At 43.5% G+C, this 20,430-nt stretch overlaps 1 protein-coding gene across 1 annotated transcript; it reads left to right on the top strand.

Moving 5' to 3' along the window:
• Nucleotides 1–13,388: 13,388 nt before the first annotated feature.
• BMP10 (bone morphogenetic protein 10) lies at nt 13,389–18,603 on the top strand. Its single transcript, XM_005505239.3, has 2 exons — nt 13,389–13,892; nt 17,490–18,603. Exons 1-2 carry the CDS (start codon nt 13,559–13,561, stop codon nt 18,431–18,433), a joined length of 1,278 nt encoding a protein of 425 aa, XP_005505296.1. The 5' UTR covers nt 13,389–13,558; the 3' UTR covers nt 18,434–18,603.
• The last annotated feature ends 1,827 nt before the right edge of the window (nt 18,604–20,430 follow it).

The following is a 20,430-nucleotide window of genomic DNA, read 5'->3' as shown; positions in this document are numbered from 1 at the left end:
TGTGCTGAGAGCTGAATAAAACAGAGTGGTGATACATGGTTATAAAGAAAGCAGGGCTAAACTTTTCCGTTGACCCAGGGATAAATAGTGTTGCTCGTGTGAAGAGTCCTGTTCTCCTCTTGTATAGTTGATTACAGATCGTGAGGACTCTTCTGAACTGACAAAATAAGGGATGTGTTGCTGCCCTAACACTGTCAATGGGAAACTGAAGCATAATCTACTTCGTGTGGTTTGACAGCTGTCATGGAAATTGTCTGTGACCAAGGCAGGAACTCAGTCCAGCTCTTCAGTCTTCCCCGATGGCTTAAAAAAATCCCTTTCTACGGTTTGACTGAATTTCATTTAAATTATAAACATATCTGAGCTTTTATACTTCGTGCATAGCAGGTATTGCATATACATCTAAAAGCTTACCAATAAACTTCTAGTGTTTACTACCTACTAATTCTGCAGGCAGTGTTACAAGCTCAGTTTGATTCGCACTCAATACTAGAGCAAATATTGCTACAAAGGACTCTGAAACACCTCAATACCATATTATCTGCTATTTAATTTTGTTTGAGCTAGGGAGGTAGTGTTTCTGCCCTTCGTGTACTCAAACAAGGAAGAAAATTGTTCCTTGCTTTTTAGTTTGCAATCTCATTGTATCAGTGAGGCCTGTTAGCAACATATTTGCGTTTTGACTCCTGTGTTTAGAGTTTGATAACCAGCGCCTCCAATCCAGGGTGTGCAGCTGACAGGAAACCGTTCTGGATGGAGCACCCTGGAGGCAAATCTCTTGTGACATTGCTGCCCCTTTTGGGGTGCAGGTCACAACAAAGAGAAAAGGAAGCACAGGAGGAATCATGTACCGCTTGCCCCATACACCCACCTTCTCCTTCCCCCTGGTTTTCAGACAACGGTTTGTTTTCACATGAGCACATGGATGGACACAGTATCACAGTATCACAGACACGTTGCAGCTCTGAATTTACAGGCGTTGAGCCCAGGTCTATTGCTATCACACACATATTGCTGGTTTCAAAGATCATGCTAGAAATAACCACAGTGCAAAAGAAGTATATTCTGAATTTAGTAACTAGCCACAGGACAAACAGGAATGTACACCCAGCTCTGAACAAAAACAGAGAAAAGGACCTATACAGGAGAAAGAATTTTAATATTTTATCTATTTGATTCAATGCTTGGCCGGTGCTATTTCCTTCTTTGCTGACTTTGCCACAGTTTACTTCATGTTTTACCTGCGTGCCTTGGACTATAATAAATCTATTCTTCTTATCATTTAAGGTGATGGATGTTATTTGTGGAAAAGGAAAGACCAATGAAGTAAAAAACAGCAACAGCAGGTAAAGTGTTTCTGAATATATGGTCCATTTGTCACCTTAAATAACTGTAGTCTGAAAATGTTTGCAATCTTGAAATCCATGGCCTGTCAGCAGAGGCTCTGGAATGAATGTTCATGATCTGAAGGAAATATATAGTTTTGCTCTTATTTATGACTTAATTCAGACGTGTATATGAAGCATCTGCTGTCGTAGAGCTCGTGGGGCATCTGTGGCCTCATGGGTAGTTGGTCATTAAGGATCTTTTTATATTATGATCCATGGAATGGGTGGAAAATTCCCACAGATTGCCACAGCTGGGGCCTGCGGAGGCTTCCTAAGTGGAAAGCAGCCAGTGCCTGTTCCCAGAAACAATGGGAGAGTCAACAAAGCTTATCCTAGTAACAACCGCTTAAGGTTAATATGCAGAGTGGGTTGTCCATGAGGCTTTAGTAGCCTTAAGCCTGAGATTAACACCTTGAAAACAGCACGGGCCATTGGTATATCTGCATCGGGAGAGGGGCAGGGCTGTGGTGATCGTACCCAGCTCTATCACAAAAATAAAGAAAGGAGCCAGTGTACAAGCTTAGATCCTGAAGATATATTGGCAGGAAGAGTCTAGAAAGGAAGAGAGTATCAGGATGTGACTCTTACTGTCTTGAAAGTTACCTGATCTTTCCAAGAGTTTCCATCAGAGTAATATACACATTTTGGAAGTTAAGCCAGCTTCACAGCTAGGCTTATTCTATAAAAGGTAGGGAATTTCTTTTGTGTGGAAGAGGGCACGTTGGGAGGGTGTCCGGGTGTGCCTGAGTATCTGTGCGTGCATTGGCAGCTCTTGTGAGTTAAAACAATATTTATCCTAGGCTGGGATATCAGAATAATGCTTATTATTTGCTCCCAGCTTTTTTAAAAAAGCCTGAAAGGTGTTTAAAGACATGCCTGGAATCCAAACAATGGTATCATTGGATGCACACTGACAGGCAGCTAAAATATGCGGAGCATTTTGGGGAGGGCAGAATTAGCACACATTCCAGTCACATCTCCAGCTCTGCTGCAATTAACCTTTCCTGATCCCTGCGCATATCAGTGGGCAGGAAGCCTCGATGCTTCCTCACTGCCAAGGACACCAGTTTGTCCAGTCACCTGTGCTGCGCAGTCACCCAAGATCTTCTTGGTGTGGAATCCATCCCACTGAGAACCTCCCCAAAATTCCCAGTGTACAAGACTACCAAGGGCACTGAACGACACCCTTGCCTGTTGTGATCGTTTTGAAATCAGAGATTAACCTGGAAACTCTTACCCTGGTGAGCAATACCATTTAAATAAGAGAGACTGCTTAAATTAAGAGTGGCAGATTTTCATATATCTTGTCTGATATAAGAAAACAAGCTTTCCAGTGTCTATCAAGTAACAGAAAGGGACAGCTATTAACGTCAGCAAATTTTCACTTAGAGGGAGAATTTCCACTAGCAGAGAAAAACAAGATCAGCCTTGGAGAGTGGCTGTTTGAAACAAAAATGGTGCAGTCTGGGCAAAGGTGTGAATGTGTGTCCTCATTTCATGGGTCTTCCCACCCTTTCTACACTAACAGTGCATAATAGTGGGGAAAAAAATAACCCCTTAATTTTAGAAGACGAAAACTTGCCCCTTGAGTGTGTCGTTATAACCACTAAGCACTCAGGAGCAAATTGCTGTGGTCAGGCACTGAACACCATGGCAAGATCCCTGTGCAAGAAGATAAGAGGACACATCCCAGTAAAGGGAAAGTACGTGCTCAGTTTAAAACAAGGTGCCTAATCTTAAATCCTCAGGTTTTAAATGATTGTCTGGAGAGCTGGGTTTTGCACGGTTACTTGTTTAAAACAAGTAAATGTCTTGGCCAGTGAGCCATCCCAGATTTTCTAAGATGAATAAGAATAAGAATAAGAATAAGAATAAGAATAAGAATAAGAATAAGAATAAGAATAAGAATAAGAATAAGAATAAGAATAAGAATAAGAATAAGAATAAGAATAAGAATAAGAATAAGAATAAGAATAAGAATCCAATCCTGTTGGTACATTTTTGCTTTCTATTGGAGCTGAGAACAGAGTGTGATGTCCATTGACCACTAGATGGCAAATTGTTACAGCAACCTCAGCAGTTTGAGTCGTCTTATTGCAAACCAAGCCCAGGGTTGTTATTAAATCAGATCTTACTGTCACTAGGCTACTAAAAAGACTGACTAGGAGGAAACCATAACTCTAAAATCAAATGAATCCCTGTCAACCTGAGACCTGTTCCCCGGGATGTAAAAGCTGAGTCAGGATGCAGAGGATTGGAATTCTTTCAGATTTCCAAACCAGTAGGATATTTGTTTCACGTGTAAATCTGGTGACTAATGGAAATATTTTTGATCCTTTAATATAGTTGTCTTTTTTTTTTTTTTTCATTAATTTAAGTATACATATTCCATTATCTAATAAGGCATTACATTTGCACAAGGTTTACTAATGAAAGATTTTGAAAAGTTCTAGAAACATAGGTAGCAAAGATTCACAAGATCTAACATGAATCATAGAATGGTTTGGGTTGGAAGGGACCTTAAAGATCATCTAGTTCCTCCCCGCTGCCGCAGGCAGGGACACCTTCCACTAAACCAGGTTGCTAGAGCCTGGTCCAGCAGAGCCTTGAACCTTCCAGGGACGGGGCATCCACAGCAGCCGATTCCAGTGTCTCACCACCCTCCTGGGGAAGACTGAGTGAAATGTTTTCTCTTTCAGAAAAGGGATGCAGCAAGAGATGAAAAATCAATCTGACAAAGGCCGATCGCACACCGACCGTGAGCACCGGTAAGGGGGGAAGCCCCAACACTTTGGCATTTTTCTTATCTCCCTCTCCTTATCATGACCCTGTTGCCACCAAGTGAAATCTAACCAGCCTCAACTGTCTCTGCCTCTGCCCAGTCCTGCTGAGCCAGGCTCTTTCCTCAGGAGTATCTCACAGAGTCACTTGGCTTGTTGTTTGTTTTGGAGAATTTTTGGGAGAAATGTGGCCGGAGTTTTGTAGCGAGGTCTCTGTCTCTTGCTGGCAGGTCCTGCTGTTCTTACTTCTCATCATGGCCACATCCTCTGCAGGTTTTAGCATCTGTCTTCCTATTCCCCATGTTCTTTTCATTGCTCTTTCAGCTCAGTAAGAGGCAGCCAGACTCATGTGACTTGGTGGTTCCTTTTCTGAGGGTGCGTATGAAGAGATGGAGGTGATTCAGACCTGTTGAGTGGGGTCCTCATGTCACTCCAGCCATTTCTCGTTGGGTAGAAGAGCGTATGTAGCATAAAACAGACCCTTTTGTGGCTATGCTCGGATTGGAGAAAGCATCCTTTAAAAATCACTTAATACTGGTATAATGAGAGCAGATGTGGGGATATAAAGCAGAGGGGTGAAGCTGAGCTGTGTTTTTTGAGCAGGTTCTTGTAATTCCGAGAGCTTCCAGGACAACCCAGACTATGAAGGTGGCTGAAGCCTTTATCTGTTTGCAGGCTGTAAATCCTGCCTGGCACTTCCCAGGTAGGACACAGCACATCCCGTCCATCCCATGATAGTCAGGATGCCAACTGACGCAGAGTTTCCCCTTTCTCATGTCGGCACCGCTATACAGATGATCATGTAAAAATCGGTAAGCATTTGAAAATATATTTAAATAGAGACCTAAGGACGTTAAGGCTCGAGCCAACAATGGCAGCCAAGAACCTTTCCGACCCCCTGCGATAGGCAGCAGGGGCTGTTTTCACCTAAAGAAGCTCCCTGATTAAGAAATTTGCCCTGAGCACACCCGGAGGTGTTTGACAGCAGCACATTAAGCAATGTCCCTGGGTGCGACACGGGGAGCTGAGCCAGGCCACTCTGCCACTCATTCCAGATAAGTCGAGCCCTTTAACACTATGGACTGCGAGGGGCTTGTTCCGTGCTCTCAGTGAGATAAGCTGCCATCCGCGCTTCACGAGACACTCCGATCTGCCAAGCTGCTCTGAGAAAAACTGGGAGATGTGCAGCGTGATTTAAAGCACATTACAGACCCCTCTCTCAAGCCACAATCCTAAATGGGGGGGTCTTGCTAATTAAAATTACCAGAGGGGTGGAATCCTGCAGATAGAGGGGTGTTCATGCACAGCTTACAGGTGTTAAACAGCTGGGGAGGAGATAACTGCAGCACAACTAGAATGATGGAGCTAGCAGAAATTGAGGCTAAAAAGTGGGAAAGTGATTCCAAATTCTCCAATTAATACGTGTTTTCATGATCCTGAGCCTCACAAATGTTAACAATGTATAAATAGTACCCGAGACTAGTCTCTGTATGCATATGCTGCCACTAAAATGGTCTCAAACTGATGTGAGAGCTAATCAGAAACCAAATCTGTGTATCACTGAGGTGAGTTTCCTGGCTGTAGAGCTCTTACCTCTGGACTCTCATTTTCCCTGCCTGTTGTGATATTGTTTTTAAAGCTGCCAAGATAAAGTACCGTCTTTTATGCGCTAGTTAAATTTGGAGTGCAATTAGTCCTTCAGTTTGTTGGTCTTGGATATATTTAAGACTCTTTCAGGCAAGGAGAGTTCAGTAGTTGCCTTGTGAAGTGAGCTCTTAACAGCCTTTATCAAATTCCTCAGTAATTCTGACCTATACGTAAGTGTTCTGAACATCCTAAACAAAGCTGCAGAAACCAGACTAAGGCCAGGCCATCTTTGGAATTCTTGCTGTAATTGAAGCCAAAATTAGCGAGAAGTTCTGTACAGTTTCCCTTAAAAATAGACAAAATTTGATACTCAGTTTCACCGCAAACATAAATGAGAGAAGCTGCTGACAACCCTAATTTATCCAGTATCATTCAAATCATCAAGTTACAGAAACTGAAATGTAACACATTTTAATCTTTGCATTTTTAAAGCTGTGCTTAACCAGTATTTTTTACTAAATCAATCTCTTCTGCTGTTATGTACAACTTGCTTTCCCTTTTTGATCCCAGCCCTAACATCAAATAAACAGAGCAAATATTAGACATGCTTGTCTAATTTTTCCTCATGTTTTGTTGATATGATTACAAGCTGTTGGCTTTGTAATTACTAACTCGTGCTGAGATATCAGCTAACACTGCCAGAAAATATTCCACCTCTGCTTAGTACTCAACTTGTCAATTAAATAATTGCAAGCTATTAATCAAAATTGTCAACAAAATAATTTGGAGTGAACAGAGCCTGTTTGCTTCCAACCCATCATTCGAGATTAAGAATCCACAGTTCTAAAAACCAAAGACACGATACATTTAGTAATTGTTCCCAAGAACTTTGTGCTTTAAGGGCTGTGGGAGTATTTAAATGGAGTTCTCATTATGAAAAATAATGGTATTGTGCAAACAGCCCATTCGGAGGTAGCTGACAAAGAAAGAGGAACAAGTTGGGAGGTTTCTGTCAAGTTCTGTTCAGGACTCTTGCTTTTGTCAGTGTCACTGGAGCTGCTCAGAGTTGCCCGAAGTTTAACACACACACACACACACAAATGCCAAAGCTCCATAAAATAACTAGATGATGAAAGAATTTCAAAAATGTAAAATTAAAACTCTCTCTTGACCTCGTTCTGTGAAGCAAGTGTGATAAGAAGCCTGCGGAGTCAAACCTCCTGGTATTAACAGCATGGCTACCATGCTGTTCATTAGTGCTGCAGCACAATTGCTTTCTGCGTCGAGCTCTCAAATAGTAATTGATTGCTTTTTGGCCGTGTCTCAGCAGGTTTGAATTGTTAGACTGAATACACTGGGTCACCTTTAAGGGTACTAAATTTTAATATTATTTCGGGCCTCTGTCTGCATGGAGGTAATGGGAGTGGAGACAAATCCATGGATTTCTTGGGACATCTCCCATTCCCTGTAGGCAAATATTTACTTCCAGGAGCAGTAAGGTGCTTGCACTAAATATAAGCATTTTGATTGCCTGTTTTAGTTCATTTTGAGGCCTAGCAAGAAAAAAAGACAGGTTATATGTGGAATGTACAGAAGCAGATACAAAACCAAGGGCCTGCTTTGTCTTCCTCATGGAAAGATTGAAGAATTTTCTGTGTAAGGTTCTCTGACTGCAGGACAGAGCGATGTATGCAAGCACGTGCTAGAAATTTCCCAATGAAACACAAAGCCAACCCAATCATGCTAGAAAACAGCAGCTCTTCCAAATAGCTGCTCGCACAACGAGCACACAGGGAGCTGGGACTCACGGTAACTACGAAGCCATGAGCTCGTCATGAATTTGCCGCACGTGGCCATGAGGACACAGCCAGGAAGGCAATTCCCACCTATCTCCAGCTCTTTTATTTCTGTTTCAGTTCCACTGGCTTAAAAATCTCTGCTTATCATTATTTATCTGTAACGCTGCGTGGCCAGAGACCTGCAGCTGTGGCCAGGTTGCGCTTGTGCAAATGTGATGGGGTCCCTGCTTGGACCTTTTGCCACCTCAGCGGGGAAAAAAGACGACAGGAAAGGGAATTACCAGTAATAGCGCAGGTCGTTAGTGTGCTCTGCTCATTAGTGTGTCCCCCGTCCTTGTCACTTGCCTGGAAATCGCTGGTGAAGACGACGTGCCGCTGGCTTCCCATGTAAAGCTATCGATGGCGTTTGTGTTGTCTCTGTTATACCCTTTAAGTAGTTCTTTAAGTAGTTCCCTGCCCTTGCTGCTGCACAGCAACTTTCCTTCTCCCTAATTTCTGTTCTTTTTTCCCCATCACTCTGTTTGTAATGTGTTCCTACACTTCCCTCCCCGCTCTTTCATTCAATACCGTCTTCTGATTTTCCAGTGACACCCGAAATCAGAACATGGAGCTGCTGGGAACAGCCCGTTTATGGAAGGGGAATCCAGAGCAGTCACGAACCGAGGGACACAGGAATAAGGACTCAGGCAGATGCAGGAATGGAAACTAATTTTAGTTATTCCATTGCAAGCTCATCACACTGTCAGTATCACACTGTCAGTGTCACACTTGTCCTTATCTCCCGTATCACATCCGACGGTTACCTCATGCCACAGTTATCTCCTGACAGAGACCGTTGTGGGGCATTTTTGTAATAATTTCATCCCTGTATTTTGGAAAACTTGGAATCACATGCCGTGATGGTTGCTAGAGCACATTAGCTTGCATCACTCCTGCTCCTCTGAAATCACACACGCGTCCGCGGTGTCCTGATTAGAGAGCAGCCCGGAGCTGAAATCCCTTTGGAAAAGGAGCTCAGGTTTGCCCAGCACGAGTTTTAAAACCTTCTCAACAAGATATCTTGCTGTTGATCCAGTCTGAACGTTGAGATTCGATCCAGATAGAGTGATAGAGAAGTGTCTTGTACATCCTTACGCTGTGCCGCGGAAAAATAGGTGGGATATTTTCACATTGAACTCAGTGTTTTGAGGGCCGATTAACGTCACCGAAGACGCTTCTGTCCTTCCATCAAAACACACCCTTTTGTGCTTTATTGACGCCCCAGTACTTATGGGCAAAAGCAGTCATGTGGCTGCTCTCTGTGTCACTCCCAAGTGACGGCGGCTCTTTGCCTCATATAGAAAAGACTCTCAGCCTTTATTATTATTATTATTATTATTATTATTATTATTATTATTATTATTATTATTATTATTATTATTATTATTATTATTATTATTATTTTCCTTAAAGGTTTTAGCACAGAAACCAAGGTTCCCTTGTGCCACAATGCAATCCCTTGCAGGAGCAGGATGGAAAAGGCTATTTTCTTGTGGTGAAACAGGACGCTGCATTTTGAGTTCTGGAAATGCAGGTGCTATTGCTGGCTCTGCTCTCTGTCCTCTGCTACCTCAGGCAAATCCTTAGATACATTTTCTTTTACGAAACAGTGATGTTTCCCTCTGCTACTCTGTGTATCTCTTCATGTGTATGTCTTATCTATTGCACATGCAAGTGTCTAACTGTGCTGCAGACAAATAAGCATAAAGCTTAAATGAAAATTATAAAGCTCTTTGAGGTCATAAGTTACTGGAATTATTTGATGTTTGTTGGGTTTCCTGTCCCACCTGCTCTAAATATGGGCATTTGGAATTGCAGGTGGAAGATCTATAAGAAATGTCCCTGAAAGCCGGTAGTGGATACAAGTCCTTCCTTGTGAAATCTGAAATGAAATGCTCTTAGCTCCACATCCCAGCCACAGTTTTACCTGTGATATTTACCTTCATATATAAACTGGACTCCCCCTCTAACAGATTATTGAATTGACTTTTTTTCATTAAATGGCTCTTCAAATATTTTCTAAAACAAACAAACAAACAAACAAACAAGACAGGAACCCTAAGGAACATCTGCTTTTCAGTAAAGCTGATGTATTTAGACCAAGAACAGTTGTATTTTCCTGTGCTGAAACCTTCATCTCGTTGGGTTTCCTTGGTGGGGTTTGCTGAGATGCTCTCTCAATAGAAGCCACTAAAAACAATCAGAGCAAAAGGAAAAAAAAGAAAAAAAAACCCAAAACCTGAATGTTTTAAAAAAGCCTAATACTTAGAATCATAGAATCATTTAAAATCATAATTTTAAATCATAATTTTAAGTAATTGTAATGAATAATTTAAAAATCTTTATTACATTTGTTAAGGTCTGAGCTACTGAACCAAAATCCACCTGAGTTAACATGTGGAGAACTTATATGTGATTTATAATAAGTAACTGGCAAACTCTCTTTTTATTCACTGAGGAACCATTTGTGTCCAGAAAGCCCAGGACACATAAACATGAAACCCTTTCTCCTGGAAACGTTGCCCATCCCAATCTGCTTGGAGTGTGTTAGTGGACAGCAGGTGTTCCTCTGTTCCGAAAACCAGCCTGAGGAAGGGTGAGGATGCTTGAAAAACCACTTCACGTTCCTTTTCTCCACTTCCTCTTCCCCAGAGGAGCATCACCCCCTTTTGATCCCAGATATCGGCAACCTTGACACTTGGTCAGCTCTGCTTCGCTTTCCAGCTTTTCAGCACCCAGCTCGCTTCACACATTCCTGCTCCAGCCCGTTCTTCTGCTGCCTCTTGACAGAAGAAGCCATGGAGGCATCGGCCTGGAGGAACTTGTGGGGTGCATGAGATTAGCGGCTATTTTGGAGCCCCACAATCTTCAGGACTGACCCTTTCGACAGCTGTTCCCAGGAGTTGCTGTGTCAGCTGCCCTGCTTGGTGCTGTGAGTAGGAAAGTGCTCTCTGGGCTGATTTATTTTTCCCCTCCAGTTCTTACCACGGCGTAAGAACGGAGATTGTCCAGCCCATAGTGCCAGATCCCACAGGAAGGGCGAAACATTAATTAAACGGTGCTAAATACACAGTGATGTTGTTCCCTGGCACTGCCAGGGTCAGAGCAGAGGCTCAGCTTTTCTTTACCTACATTCTCCCATGTACAGCTGCAAATTCACTGGGGAAATGAACACAAACTTCCTAGGAGTGAGTTCTATAAGTCTGCCTGCCTGATGCACCGTTAGCAAAATGGGCTCATTGTTTATGCTGCAGATTTAATAATAATTAATCAGTGATGCTTATTAATGGTCCCTCTCCAGCTACCTGAGTTAATCTATTTAGCGTAGATTTTTTTGAGGGCAATTTGCTTTCTAAGATACTTAAGGCCAAACCTCTTCAATTCAGTGACATGGTATAAAGCTCCTCTGTTATACATTTTAATTCAGAAAACAAAAAATATGTATATGTTAAATTGCTCAGCCTGCAGCTAAGGAAACAGGAAACTGCTTTTATATCCGATGTACTCCATAGTTATTCCTCATCTGGCAAATCCCCAGCAGGCTCTAAATGGAATAAGCAAGGAAACTCGGCAAAAGCCGGTTTGGATATAGCACAGCGGGCTGCAGTGCCCTTCGGTACACGATTGTTCAAGGAGTTATCAAACCCCAAGCGGAAACGCAAAGGCAGTTGGAATGTCTGGGCGGTAATTGTGTTCCTAATGAGCTGCTGAATCGAGATGGCATATTTGTGGGTTAGGAAATCTATGTCAGATCGCTGTGTGCGCACTACGTTTTACTTTACATATTTATATCTGCAGACTGCGAAATTACAGATTCATAGAAATTATGTCTGGACTTAGCGGGGCTTGGAGAGGTCACTGGCCCGGCCTCTGCTCGAAGGCAGTGTCAGCGCTGCTTATGTTATTTGGAGCAGTCACAATAACGCTGTTTAGTTTTGTCACCCAGTGAACCAGAGTTGCACAGCAGGCTAAGTTTTAGTACATAGGAAAGAGGAGTGAACCTAGAAAAGCTCCTCTAGAATCCTTCTTTTGGATTAACAGAGTTACAGAGAGAAGAATTTCATTCGATGTCTGATGGGCGGCCAGTGTGTTCGTAGGGAGGGAGGAGATTCAGCTAAAAGCCTTGGAGCCATACAGATGCTAAAGAAATCCTTTTAAATTCTAAACCTCCAGCTCTGAATCTCATCAAAACCCCCAAACCCTCAGAAAAACTTTAATTTAATACCATAGATCTCAGTGCTTACAAGCTCTGCAAGGCTGTTGCCTGTGCAATGAAGCCTTTATTTGTGTTTGTCTGAGAAGCAAAACCAAAAATGAGCAAGGACTGAGGATAAGGCCACATGCTGGGAGGTGCTGAGAGGGTAGCAAGCAGCAGCTCTTACAATATGTGTCTATATATGAAATAATTGCATTTCTGAAATTAGCATAAAGAAGGGAAACCACTTGTGGAGGTGCTATGGCTCTCATGACAAATCCAGTCCCTGCACAGCCGGATGGGCCAAACCACCCTGAGGACTTGCCTTTACAGTCCCCAGCATTGTGCTGCATGAAAGAGTTAAGCCTAAGTCTGTTCTCAGGGCTTTTAATGTTAATCTCACTTCCTATGGTCACAAGGACCTCAGTTCGGCATAGTCAGGTGATGAATCACCAACAAAAAGAAGATTGCGCTTTTCTTTTTAAGTTAATTAACAGAAGCGGCCTGAACTCAGCTCCAAAATTTCCCCACGTTTTCTGTGCTTGGCTCTGCAAAGCCACAATATTCGGGGATGAGCCTCCGACAAGGCTGCAGAGGACTTATAGATAAACTTGCACAGATAACCATGAACTCCACAATGACATCCAAATCAATCTTCCTAAGCTCAAACATCTACTTCTAATGTAGTGTAGCAATAACAGGGACCTTGGTAATGAACTTAGCGTTTATTGTCAAGTTCCCCATGGTGCGAAGGAGAAAAGTTGAATAGAACGAGGTTTAAAGGCTGTGCCAAAGTCTGGCTCTGTGACATCAACACCGAACAAGATTTTCACAAAGATACTGATATTTACTTAAAAAAACAACAAACAAACAACAATTAAACCAGTCATGGCTTGAATGTCACTCTAATCAAGAATAACTGTAACCTGCCAAGTCACATATACAAGATAAAGAAGGAAGGAAAGAGTTTTCTGAGCCGTTTGCAAATATTCCGGTCCTCTGTCTCTGAGCATTTACACGACACGCAGCACCGAGTGCCAGCATTCAACTAGTGTCGGGGGTCAAGAAAGAGTGGTTTAGAGCAAAAATAGGCACTGAACCAAAGAAAATCAAGTCCTTTGGGTGGTGCCAATGCAGGTGTATTGTGCCTGCACGAAAAATCCAGGGGTCACCCTTGATGAATGGACCTTTTCCCAAAGAGGTTCCTTTGTAATTGCAATATCAAGATTAAGCTCTAAAATAGTTTTGAGAAGGGCAGAGTTGTTACCTTAAGGGGTATTGTTTGCTGTTTGCGCAAAATCTATGAGTTTGGATAGAGGCTGTGTAGAATCTGTGTGTTATTACAGCTTCAAATCTGCGCGGATCAAAGCCGTTTGCGCACAGCAGAGGAAGTCGGCTACCAGGAGGCAGAAAGAAAAGACAGTTCTTCTCGGAGGAGAAACTCATCCTATCTGAGTGTCCTAGCGCAGAATGTTTACAAAATGCTCATTAAGGGAAAGGGGATTGCGAGATAGCAACAAATCTGGTGAACAGCTTACACTACCCGAGATAAGAGGAAAGGCGACCATAGAAGAGAACGAGCCATATCCAATTACCGAGACCTGCTTTTGGGGAGGGGGAAGGGGGGAGATCACAAGTTTCAAGACAAGAGCTTCCAAACTTGTCATCTCTCTGTGACACGAGCCGCCTACAACCCAGGGGATAAAACCGCCACTTAGCCCTCACGAGAGCTATTGCTTGTTGAGTGCGGTTGGAGGCTTGAGCAAAGCCATGGATTCCGTGGTCCTCCAGCTGGGGGCTGCCCTCTGTCTCTTGGGTCACCTTGCCACTTGTAGCCCCATCCTGAGCCTGGAACACTCTTCCTTGGAGGAAGACGTGCCTCTTTTCGATGAGATTCTCTCCGAGCAGGATGGCGTTGATTTCAACACGCTGCTTCAGAATATGAAAAATGAGTTTTTGAAGACCTTGAACCTCTCGGACATTCCCCTGCACGAAACGGCCAAGGTGGATCCGCCAGAGTACATGCTAGAGCTGTACAACAGGTTTGCCACGGATAGGACGTCTATGCCATCCGCAAATATTATTAGGAGCTTCAAAAATGAAGGTAAGATATGTGAATCTTGAAAGTAAATAGAAATAAGTGTCCTTATAGTCAGTGTGAAATGTATTTACCTGGTGTGGAGCGTGAACAGCACTAGGGGAAAAAAGGCCTTTCAGCGAGGATGGCATTGGAAACCGGCAGCTAACGCTGCTGGTCCCAGCGTCACCCAGATCCCACCTCTGCGAGACAGATCCCTCGTCCTTCCCTTTCAGACTGTGAGATTTTGGAGGAAGATGTTTCTTTAATGTTTGGACAGCACCAACTATAATTTGGGTGCATAGTTCTCGTTATCCCCATGGTGACAGACATCATTTGCAATCACCTGATTGATTTTTTCAAATGGATACCTTAAGTAACGTTTGAAATTAAAGCAAGAAATGTTTTTACGCACTGTTCAAAGGTGCAATATTCTCCCATTGTGAATTTAACCAAACCCAGCTTTCTGTTAATATCCTCTCACTATTGATCCTCATGGGATTTGTAATGATTTCTTTCTTTGACATCTGAGCATAGTCCATAGAAATACCTAGAGCAGAATGTTGAGTAACACTTAGGTGCTACTTTTGAGGACTAGAATATTTCCTATTAAAAAAGAAAAAGCCTAATTGTGACCATAGGTACCTTCACTGTATGTTTCTGCTTCAGCATTTCCTCTCAGTTCCACGAGGACCAGACAGCGTTTCAGTGCTAACATTCAATAGTTTGTCAACCCCTATTTGTACCAATACAGATTTTATGTTAAAAACATTTTTCAGCTGGTCATTTCCAAATCCCAATTTACTGCACTTGGCAAAGTGCTTTGATGCGTTTTAGCTACTCTGGGGTACATGTGACTGTTTAAACTGCCATGGAGGTTCTCTCATCATATAATTAATGAAGTATAGAAGTCATAATTGCTTTTTTCTTACATTTGCAGTTTCAGAGATGAGCTATAGGGAGAGGCTACGTGCAAGTCTCCTTGGTTTTGCAGCACAGTGAGATGAAAGGAGAGAATCTACCAGGCCCTCACACTCAACCAACAAAGTGTTTCTGGTTTGAAGAGGCACTTGTGGTTTAAATCTTATTTTCTCCAGTGTAATTTGTTGATGCCAAACCAGTTACACCCACTGGTGACCAGTCAGTCATCCCAAAGCCGTGTCTGTCACTGCCCCTCAGTATCAATGAACACACGAGCAGGAATGCGTGCTGCTCTTTGCTCATTTTGCACTATTTGGAAAATAAACGAGATAAAAATTGCCAAGTACAATGTGCTAAAGAATAGAATACGGTGTGGTTTAGTGACATAAATCTGAAGTGACGCCACTGGTAAAACCGAAATTCTTTCAGGTTAGTGGATGGTACAGATTGACCTTTCACCATAACACACTCAGTGGTTCGCAGTTGTGGGCTTTTCTGTAACTGTGATGTTCGCTGCCTGTTTCATCACTGCAGAAGTTCTGCACCCATTGGGTTAAATGTAACTTTCCGTGCTTTCAGTATTTCTGACCTTTTCCTACCCAAACCAGCAGGATGCAGAGTGAGACTGCTGGTGTTCAGACAGCTTCAGAATCACACGCACTGAGAGGGACCGTGCAATTAATGTTTGTTATGTGTCTGTAGAACTATGAACCATCCATGACATGCTAAAGAGCTCTTTTGATAGAGAAATTAATTACTTGCAATAATCAGGACAGTAGAAACAGATCATACTATGGTATTTTTTCTTTCTACCGATAATCAGCAGTAGTGATAGTTTCATTACTATCCACTGCAGCTTTTATTAAACTTGAATGTTCTAGAAATATAATGTGCTGCACGGCTGGAATTAGCTCTTTGTTTTAACCCACAGACCAGCACGTCTCCATTGTAAACGGACTGTAATCAGCTCTTAAAACTTGAATAAAGGTCTGAAGGGAAAGTTTTCTTTCCCTCCAGACTTCAAATCTCCCTTCCTGACCCCGCCAGGGCTGCACTGGTAACAGCAGGAGAAATGTCACCCTCCGGAAAGGGATTTTCCTCCCTTTCTGAGGGCTGTTTCAGCAGAAGGGAACACTGTCTAGCACAGAAGCACTAAGCAAACCCAGATACAGCCTGCTGTTCTTCCCTATGCAGATGTATCACCCATCCCATGTTCACTCCAGCTAAAGAGCAGAGTCACATCCTGACCTAGAAATAAACATTTCTCATGCCCTGGTAGCGCTCACCCGGCTTCTCACATACAGCATGGCCTTTCCCTGCCTCCTGATTAATGACTCGTGCTCATCTTCTGTGTGCTCAGGTGGTTTTTCTCCACCCTGTCATTATATGTGATCGCTGCAGATTTGCTTTAGCATCTCAGCGTCTAGGAAATCCCGAAGATCAGTTCCAGTACGGAGATTAGAGCTGAGATTTAATGGCTTCGTGTTTCAGTCCGCTCCTACTCTGATGCTGTGCAGCGCGTATTCAGCTCCCACCTTTATCAGTTGACAAGTAGAGAAATGCAAGCAGACTCACCCCTCATTTTTTTATTTATGAACAGATGAAAGTGCAAAATGGAAAAAAAAAAAAGGCAGGTGCCTTAAAACCTCAAAACTGGAATTAAATAAGACAAGTCACGTGCTTAAGTGAACTGCTCGCTGAAGTGCACTGATGGAGCACGGCCAGTACTTGCAGCTTTATCAGTGTCATTTTTCTACAAACATATCAAAATGGGAGAGGTCAGAGATGAAGACAGTAACAGGTTGGAAGCAATTTGCCTTTGCAGAAATGTTACCTGTTGTCATGATGCCCAACTCTGTCCTATCTGTCTTCTGACAGAGTAGACAGCGCGGTAATTCAGCAACCAACACATGATTGTTAGCTAAGATCCCTGCATTGTGTGGAGAAGTGCATTTTCCTATGTATAAACAAACAGCGCAGATAGGACAGAGCCTGACTGACAAGCAGATATCACGTCCTTCTTATATGTTTTATTAAGTAAAGCTGCCAAAAGTGCCTGGCTGGGTCCAGCTGTTTGCTCCCTGGAAGCCTGTTGAGTCCATGGTAGGATTCCTGTGGACTGGTGGTTCATGCTGGGTGTTCATCGCCTGCTCTTCCTAACCAGGAGCCTTTACATCTTCCAAAAGCACTTTTCCTCCCTTTCTGAGGGCTGTTTCAGCAGAGGGGAACACTGTCTAGCACAGAAGCACTAAGCAAACCCAGATACAGCCTGCTGTTCTTGCCTATGCAGATGTATCACCCATCCCATATTCACTCCAGTGTCATAACTTTCTTCCCTTCCTCTCCTATGCTGTTGTTTTCCCTCATTTCTTAAATAGTTGCTGTGCAGCAACCTAGAAGTGATTTCAATATTAGGCAACACTTTTAATATGTAATCAGGTGACAAGGAAGTCCCTGGAAAGCACAGGAGAGGAGAATCTATAAATCCGCATTTATGGTGTTTATTGTGTCTGGGATCTTGCTGTCCTTCGACATGTAAATTAAAGTCAGCCTTTTTTACAAGTACGGTTTTGGGAAATGATGAAAAACCGTTGTCCTGGAACTGTTCAGCTGAAGCAATGCAACACATGTCAGATGAACTTCAGTGCATGTCTTGCTGGATGTATTGACCCTTCTAAAATATTTGATCTTTGTCATTTCCAGACTTGGCTTCCCACCCCGTTGGTGTTACAGGAATTCGGAAATACCCTCTTCTGTTCAATGTTTCCATCCCTCACCATGAAGAAATCACAATGGCAGAGCTGAGGCTCTACACCTTGGTGGAGCGGGACCAGAGGCTCTACGATGGGCTTGACCGGAAGGTCACGATTTTTGAAGTGCTGGAAAACGACCATATAGGGGTAGGAGAAGAGAGAAAGACGGTGGCACTGGCATCCAGGCAGATCTACGGCACGAGCAGCGAGTGGGAGAGCTTCGAGGTCACTGAAGCCATCAGGCGCTGGCGAAGGGCCGGGCTGACCACGCACCGGCTGGAAGTTCACATAGAGAGCAGGGAAGGGGAGGAGCAGAACGGCGAGGGGAAACTCGATATCGACATCAACTCGGAGGCGAAGCACGTGCCCCTCTTGATTGTGTTCTCTGACGACCAAAGCAACGACAAAAAAGAGGAGAAGCAAGAGCTGAACGAGATGATCGACCACGAGCAGCTCCTGGACTTGGAGAACCTGGAGGTTGGCAATTTCCATGGCCAGCCTGGCGAGGAGGCGCTGCTCCAGATGCGCTCCAACATCATCTACGACTCCACTGCCCGCATCCGGAGGAACGCGAAGGGCAACTACTGCAAAAAGACTCCGCTCTACATAGATTTCAAGGAGATCGGCTGGGATTCCTGGATCATCGCCCCGGCGGGATATGAAGCTTACGAGTGCCACGGGGTGTGCGCCTACCCCTTGACGGAGCACGTCACGCCGACGAAACATGCCATTGTCCAGACTTTGGTTCACCTGAAGAATCCCCAGAAAGCCTCCAAGGCCTGCTGCGTGCCCACCAAACTCGATCCCATCTCCATTCTCTACTTAGATGCTGGGGTGGTCACCTACAAGTTCAAATATGAAGGCATGGTGGTATCGGAGTGCGGCTGCAGATAGTAACAGGGAACACGCGCACAGGGGAGTGCACAGGGGGAGTATTTAATGATTCAGTCTGTAAATTTGTACATTTCAGATTTCCTATTTAATAAGGTTATTTAATGAGGCATGTACAGATAATTGTATGTTTCCTGTTACGGGGAATGGGCAAGTCGTGCGACTGTAGGGAGTGTATATTTTGTTCCATTGCTTGCTTCTTGCTGTTCTTCGCTGTCCAAATTATGACCGAGTCTCTCTTCCTATAAGGGCGTAGAGCAGATCACTGGATTACTTGGGAGGGCATTTCGTGCCAAAGGGGCACATTCAAATTCACAGAAATAAAGGCTTATTTTTGTACTTTAGAAATGTTGATTGGCATCTCTAGGGCTTTCCAGAGCTACTCAAGACAGGTGAAGTATGAGCAATACACACCTAGATTGTCTAGTTTTGTGTAAAATCTTTATAAAGATCTTTTCATGCTCAGTTTTCTTTTTTTAATGTAGATCTTATGTCATGATAATTCTCAAGCTCCTAAATCACTAAGACACAGCAAGGTGTTAGATTTTTCCCTTTTTCCTTAATCCTTTCTTTACTCTTTCCCTGTCCCAGGGATGATTTGGCATCGTTCCCTTTCCTATTTTTCTTAGTAAAGCAACAGGCCCAGGAGCAACGTGCAATGGCAAGAAATTCCCCCTGTGCATGTTTATTACCAAGCACCCTGGATAAAGCAGCGCTGGCTTTGTTGCCTTAGCCTTGTGTTGTCTCTCAAGGGCCAGAGCTTCAGGTGGCAGAAATAAGTGCAGTAAATCTCCTGAACCCTTGAAATTGTACCAGTTTAGACCACTTAAGAAACTCGTCTCCCTACCCAGTCCAGTACATCACCTACAATCCAGCTGTGTAATCCAGTTCCAATGGCCAGGCGGTGGTGTTGCATTTAGTCTGCATAGGTAGAGAAGGATCTTTCCTTTATTTATGTGCTGAAGTTGTCAATTCATAAAGATCTTGCCCCCCCATGTAAACTCCATAGGACGGAGTCACATGCCATGTTTCCGCCACTCTTCTACAACAAATCCTGCTGATAAGAAGGTGTCGGAGCTGAGAAACAATAGACCCGTCACTTTATTTATACTAAGCTGCAAATTTGTCAGATTCTTGGGAAAGTGTAAGTGACGTTGACTCTTTTAGCCTGTCCCTGAGCCTCCTGTACTGTCCCTGCATCGGTTTTACACTTTTAAGGGAAAGTTATCTACCCTGGAAGTGATAAGGGCCTTTGAAAGAATCACTCTAACACTTCATGGGAATGAACACAAAAGTCTTTATCATACACCAACTAAAACCAGTTTCACTGATTTTTCACACATACTCTTCTGCGCTTCCCATAATTTATTGACCTATTTATTGACTGCCTGCTTTTGTAATATAATGTAGAATACAGAACGTTTTATTTTTGTGCTTGTGTGTAATCCCGCTTGGATCAAACCTTGTACCGCTCCTGTTCCACGTGGAATCCCTCTGTTGAGTTGTGCTGTACAGAGATCGGGGTTGCTGATTCATTTTCTCCCCTAGATACTTGTAAATAGCGTATGTCACATTTATCTCCCTTGCTTACAGAAACATCTGCTCGCCGCGGTGATTTAAATAGTATAGTATAGTCTTGTCCAATGTATAACCACTCTTGCAAGGGTATCTCTGCCTTAAGTGCTCAGCCATGTAGTTTATTGTCGAGTTACGCAGTCTCCACTCGTGCCGCGTGTTTCCAGATAGCTGCGCCGTGGGGCTGTATCGCTTTATTCCTGCTACAGATGTCACCCTGCGAGTGACTGACACGGCTCGCATGCAATCTCAGTCTGTGGTTAATGGCACGCTAAAAGAATCCGTGAGAGGTGCGATATTTCCCCCTGCTGACATGAACTGCGGCAGCCAACGGTTGAAGTGTGACCGCTCAGATCCTTTCACAACCATCCATGATTCTTCTGAAGCCATTTGCCAAGACAAACCATTCACCTTGTTAGGAGTGA

Source organism: Columba livia, chromosome 25, assembly GCF_036013475.1.
Source record: "Columba livia isolate bColLiv1 breed racing homer chromosome 25, bColLiv1.pat.W.v2, whole genome shotgun sequence".
Classification (NCBI taxonomy): domain Eukaryota; kingdom Metazoa; phylum Chordata; class Aves; order Columbiformes; family Columbidae; genus Columba; species Columba livia.
This window is presented reverse-complemented; position numbering and strand designations above follow the sequence as displayed.